At 56.3% G+C, this 6,164-nt stretch overlaps 1 protein-coding gene across 1 annotated transcript in view; it reads right to left on the bottom strand.

Moving 5' to 3' along the window:
- Positions 1-5,048, bottom strand: part of INTS3 (integrator complex subunit 3) — a gene marked incomplete at its 3' end in the record, with an annotated part of 20,135 nt that extends 15,087 nt beyond the window's left edge. Inside the window, exons 1-3 of the mRNA XM_010288360.1 lie at positions 4,857-5,048; positions 3,778-3,907; positions 346-443 (exon numbers count right to left, since the gene is read on the bottom strand). Of these exons, the coding sequence (XP_010286662.1) occupies positions 346-443; positions 3,778-3,907; positions 4,857-5,048 (420 nt within the window). The remainder of the gene's footprint in view (positions 1-345; positions 444-3,777; positions 3,908-4,856) is intronic.
- Between the last annotated feature and the right edge of the window lie 1,116 nt (positions 5,049-6,164).

Genomic DNA, 6,164 nt, shown 5'->3' with positions numbered 1-6,164 from the left:
CGGCCATTCAGAGAAAGCGCTCGCCTTGGAAAGCGGCCAGCCAGGAGCAATGTTCTCCTGCAAAGCTGTTTTGTGCCTTTTAATGAATACCAGGGATGTCTCAGGCCCATCTACATCAGCTCCTGCTGGGCAGTCTCTCCTCCTCCCATCGCTATCAGATGCCAGAAGCAACAAATACTTGCACCAGTAAAGCTCTGCCCTTTGCCCAGACTGGTGTTCTGCCCTCCCTCCCCATGCCCAGCACCAGCGTGGGAATGGGACTGGTGCACCCTGGACTGGGCCGGGACAAGTGCCCTCCTCCCCGCCGTGCTGGCACAGGAGCCCCGGCGAGCGTGAGGGAATTACCCGTGAGGTCATGAAGAGCAGCTTGGTTTCCATGTCGGGAGTGAGGCGACACGCCAGGAATTTGCGAGAAGTCCTCGACTGGAGGAGCTGCAGGACGCCTGGGGAGAGACAGAGAGGTCGGCCTGCGCTCGCACGGCCCCATGGACGGCACGGCACGAACGGGATCCGGGCAGGGATCGACCAACACCCGCAGTGAGCTGAGTTCGGAGCATTAAGCTCCGTTTCCCCAAGGTTACGGGCAGTGGAAAGGGATCAAGATCTTGGCTGGAAAAGGTCTCCTAAAACACCTCCTGTCTGGAGCAAGCTGTTGTCAGAGATCACTAACGAGGACGCCAGGAAGGAGAGCCTGGAGAAAGGGAGGGAGGATGCACAGCAGGGCAGGGACAAGATCTGGAGGAGAAATGAGCAAGTCCAGACGCCAAGTTCCAAGCCGTAACCAACCGAGCACGTTCCCCATCTCCCACCCCCTTGCGAGGGAGCACAAAGATGATCTTAGCCTTGTCCCTGCTGCAGTGAAACCACTTGTTCCACCGCAGCTGATGGCTTCGGACAGACCATTTGGCCTGGGAACCGAAAAGCAGGGCTGGCATAAAGAGTGGCCCATGCTGGGCCGTGCCAGCATGCAAGTCCAATTCCCCCCCCCCGGAGTAAAGGTCCCCAGATGTAACAACAAAGATCAGATTTAACAGAAAACTTGTGCGTGCACGCGCGTGTAGAAGATGGGAAGGAGGAGGGGAGGCTGCAAAAGCCGCTGTTGTTCCCAGACAGCTGCAAGAGGAGGAATTTATGACCCGAGTGGAGAGGCTTTGCTGCTTCTTGACAAGACCTGAAGGATTTATAGGGCAACCGGCTCTGACGCAGACAGGCAGGCGCCAGGGACGCTGCGCACACGAGGTGCGCTTCGTTCCCTCGCCGTTTGGGAGTCGTCCTTCTGCCGCGCAGCCGGAGGGTCACACCTGGGGGACGGCTGGAGGAGGGAAGCTTCAAAGCAGAAAGAACAGACGCCAGCTCCTGCGGAGCTCAGAGAAAGGGTGAGGCGAGCTGCGCGTCAGGGGAAGAGAGCCACAAAAGCACCTCGCTTGTGAAGAGCTCCCGGCTGCTCAGAGGGAGGGATGGACCCCGCGTCCGCCCGCAGCCACCCCCTGCTGCGGTCTTCCCTTGCTCTCGGTGCTGCTGAGCGCTGGCCCTGGTTGCAGGAGCGTGAAGCTCAGCAAAGCTGACTCGGATCGGAGGTTACCGAGCGATACAAACCCAAAAGCCACGGACTGGCAGCTGCTAGAGATAATAGCCACCTTGCAGAGCAATTATTACAGACCCTCAACAGCAGGCAAGAGGGCAAAGAAATAGTCTTCCGACCAACTGCAGGGGAAGTTATTTTGGGGAGGCGACCTTCCAGGCTCCCTACGAGCAGCACGAACAAGGGCACCCCTGGACAGATCAGCTTCTGCTCAAAGTCCTCCCACCCGGCCCCCAGAGCCAACTGCGGGGTCCTCTGCGGGCCAGGGAGCAGTGACACCCCCCTCCTGGTGCGCTGCCAGACACAGCCCACCTCTCCCTGCCGCCCCGAGGGCTGCGCGTGAACTCTGCCTGCTCCGGCGCTCTGCGGCCGAAACGGCAAGGAGAAACACGCTCCCGCGCGCAGGCGCTTACCCAGGCGTCGGCTCACCCCTACGAACCGTGGGGCAATGCCACGGGCTACTGGTTGTGGTGTCAAACGGAAGAAAAAGGGGAGCAAAGGAGAAAGGGCAAAAATCACGGGGAGTTTGCGAGATGTCGGAAGAGAATGAGTCGGGAGCACTGATACTAGCCCCAATATAGGTATCATTTTGCTGGGTCGTTTGGCTAAAACTGGCAGCAAACCAGGAAATAACCCTGATCAGCTGCCTCTACCGGCGTGGGAAGCAAGTGAAGCTGGAGGGATGTTTGTTAGGTGCCGCAGGACGCTCCGAGCATGGACACAAAAACTCAGCACTCAGCTGGGAAGATCCAGACAGAGTTAAAAAGTGCTTCTAGCGAACATACAGGAAAAGGCAGGGCTGAGCCCTGGAAATGTGAAACGTGAGCTTTCCTTAGGTGGAGGGCTAAGACTCCTCTGCCTCTGCAAGCCCCGCAGGCTAACTCCGATAACCCAGAGAGGGGAACCGGGTCCCTCCAGCCCTTCAGCTGGCAAGTCTCAGCAGAGACCAGCAATGACAGGAGACAGGTTCTGGAGATGGAGAAGAAGCCACAGATCACAGAGCTTAAGGAGCATTTAATCAAATGATGTGCTGCCAGTTTCCCTGAGCATAATCTGAGATCTTTAAAATAACATTAACGCGGCCCCTGAGAGGAGAACAGGCACTGGGGGCGGGGGGAGAACGCTTTAAAGCCCCATTTCCAAAGACTCACTAGAATTGCTACAGACAGATAATGATGTGACAGCCCCTAGAGAAGTGAATAATTTATACCAATAAAAATTATAAATATAACACTCTCTCCATCATGTCTGTTTTGACCCAGACTGTGCAGAGCGCTCCACGGCTGAGTGTTCGGCACACCAAGCGTGCAAGACTACTGAGAGAAATAAAATCCCACTTAGAAAGTGTCAGTTGCTGCATCTTCTGGACTTCTTGCTTTAGAGTTATGGAGCTTCATCGGGCTCTTTTCTGAAGAGTCTGAAGAACTCAGACACCTTATATCTTTGCACTCCAGTTTCATCTCAGCTTATAAATCAGTTAATTAAAAAAAAAGCAACAAATACAATTATGGAAGTGTTAAGTCCAGAACAAGCAACACAATTTGATGACCCTCGTCGTGGCCTGGCTGCATTTTCAGGATCTGTCATTACAGCTGCCTGAAGTATCTGTTTTTCAGGCTGGTTTAAAGCCCAGACACCTACAAGGCCACTGCAGCGTTTAAAAAAACATCAAAAGCTACCAAACTCCAGAGCTGGCCATGGGAGGCTGGTCCAGGGCCTGCCCCTATTCCTTAGCTCCCTGCAGCCAGCAGAAAGCTGCTTTTGGAGGCGTATTCTTCTAGTTAGCGACGAGAGGGGCTCTGGCAGCAGCCACGTGGGCCTTGACGCTGATGGAGGTGGGATCACACGGGTTAATTATAGCTCTCTCTGCATGCTCTCCTCGAAGAGAGTATCTGGAAGGAACCCACACACCCAATGTGTTTTGCTTTAGTAGGGCTGTAATAGAGCCTGTTGGCTCTAGCACGGTCCCGAGACCTGGGCCAGACGGGGTCTGCTGAGTGAAAAACAGCTGCTGTGCAGGATTCGTGCTCCAACTCGGGCTGGAACGGGCCGACAGTCATGGCAGCCTTGCCGCAAGGGCGTGCGAAGGCAGGAGGGGGTTGCCTGCGGCTAGCGGGGCCCTGGCAGAGGCTGTTCCCTGCGTGCGGGCAGGGCAGGATGGAGCTGGCCGCCCCTTCGGCCCTGGCCCTGCCTACCTGTGAACTGCGCACTGAGGACCTGCGGGTTGTGGATGATGTCCTTCCAGAGCTGCTCGAACTCGGGTATCCTTGCAACGTTTTGCAGCAGCCGTACAAGGTCCCGGCCGATCATGAAACAGTCCATGAACTGCAGAAAGGAGGAGGGAAAAAAAAAAACAAACCTCATTTACTGTCTACCTGCTCCTGAGCAAGGGGAAGGGAGAAGGCACTGGAGGAGGGGAAGGGAGGAACAGTCAGTCCTTCAACCTTACCGCCGGCTCCAGATGATTCACTCTTTGCACAATATCTACACTCCTGCCCCTGGCAGCCTGCCCCTCTTTTGAAGCTCGTTTGAAGCTCGCAGGTTCTGAGAGGCAGGGTGACAGGCGGGAAGGTCAGCAGCTATTTTAAAATGTTCTCTCTCTTGTAAAGCAAACAATCGGCCCATAAATCTGACATTTTCTCTCCAGGACTGCAGCCAGTCTCTGAAGCTAGGACTTGACACTTGGTCCGTCCCGCCCAGCAAGGAGGAAGGGGAGAGCGGGCAGCACTCGGCCCAGCGGGCAGGGAGCTGCAGAGCCATCACGTCCCGCAGGGCTAGGATGCCAAACACAAGGACTTCTGCCCACGCCTCGCTTTGGTGGCTTCTCCTGCATGATATGGACCAAAAAGCGGCCTGCAGCTGGCTACCGTCTTCTCTCTAAGACTGTGAAGACACTGGCTGCCTCCCTAAGGGCTGAGCTGATGTTCTTGCAGCTGTGATAAGCCACAAGCAGCCGAAAGAGAATGGTTTCAGCCCTCGGGGCCTGAGTAGAAGAGACTGAAATGAGGCAGGCCCATCAAAAGAGCTGCTCTCCCTCTCTCTACAGCCTGGAGTCTGATGGGATAGCTGGTGTAAATGGGTTCAAAAGCCATTCACAGCCTGCACTGAGAATGAACCACACGCCACTGCCTGCACGGTGACTCTGAGGAACCAGCATGTCTCACACTTCCAGCTGCAGGAGGAACACAGGCAATGCCACCACACGCAGCCACAGACTCCCCAGAGAGGCAGGTCTCTCCTCCCAGCCATTCCCTGCGTCCCCTCGTTTGCTCACCCGTTCCCGGAGGAGGGAGATGCAGAAATCCACCTCCTTTTGACGAAGCACCTGGAGCTGAGACGTGCCATGATGGTCCACGATGAGCCGTAGGTACGTGTACACTGCCATGGCTATCAAAAGGCTGCTTTTCAGTACCCACTCTCTGGAAATGAAGAAAGGGGAAAAAAAAAAACCATCACCTTCAGCCATTTTGGTGAGGGAACCACAGCCAGAAGCGATATAAACACAGAGGCTCAGGACAGGGGAAACTGAGGCACAAAGGAAACAGCAAGGGCAGGGACTCCAGCCTGCTGTCCCAGCCCGGAGAACATTCATCCAGAGACGGTTCCCTGCTCTGTACCAGGTGCTTGCTATGCTCGGTCCAGCTCTTCCTCCCCCAGGACAGTCCCATCACAGTCTAGCATCTGGGTGCTCGCACCCCAAGCTCTCTGGCAGAGTGGCAGACACATTCATGCGATGCACTGGGTGGATTTCCAGGGCCACAGAGACGTTCGCTGCCTCAACAATCTAACGTTTGCAACTGCAAGCAATAAAGTGCTCAGGAGCGAGCGGAGGGAGCTGCTGCCCCATGAACAGACTTGACCTCGATGCTAGCACTGACTGCCGCAAGAGCCTCTTTACTGGTCTCCAGAACAGCACCGAGCACGAGACGATGCACCAGGACAAGCTACAAAGGACCTTCCCGTACGACCAAGCCCCAATGCTCTCACGCACACCTGCGCAAGAGCTGTTTTCATGCTCCTCTGCTGCCAGCCTGCCAAGTGGATTAATCCAGCAAAATCGGTGGCAGCCTGAGCAGCAGGTCACCCAGGGCCCGTTAACGAGCGGTGGCAGCTCTCGAGCCCTGAGCTGGGCTGGGAAGCAGCTCCCGCAGCACTGGGGGCAGAAGAAGAGCTGCCCCTGCCCCGGCTTGACCAGGGAACGGCGTGCGGGGCAGAAGGGAAAGTGCAGTCACGACAGTCAGGAAGCTGGAAGCGTCAAATGGCAAAAACAGGGGTAAAATAGATGCGCTGGAGATCAAATACTCGGGAGATTTGTGAGAAGGCAGATGTAGCTGCATAGAGAGCAGTGGTGGGAGAGACATCGCAGCCTCATCGTGGGCACGGCCGGAATCTGTCCTGCCTCGGGGAAGGACAGGGCCAAGCAGTGCTCTGGTCAGCGCGGGGGCTCTGTACCCGGGACTGGATTTCTGGGAACAGATTTATTTCTCAGCCAACTGGCTTCGCGCCCCGAGCGCGGGCAGGTGCTTCGGCCCCGCTCCCTCGCGGCAGCAGAGCCCACCGGCAAAGCGCTTCCAGCTCCGCC

This window comes from Phaethon lepturus, unplaced genomic scaffold (assembly GCF_000687285.1).
Source record: "Phaethon lepturus isolate BGI_N335 unplaced genomic scaffold, ASM68728v1 scaffold45405, whole genome shotgun sequence".
Taxonomy (NCBI): Eukaryota; Metazoa; Chordata; class Aves; order Phaethontiformes; family Phaethontidae; genus Phaethon; species Phaethon lepturus.
Note: the sequence above shows the minus strand (reverse complement) of the source record. Positions and strands in the feature narration are given on the sequence as shown.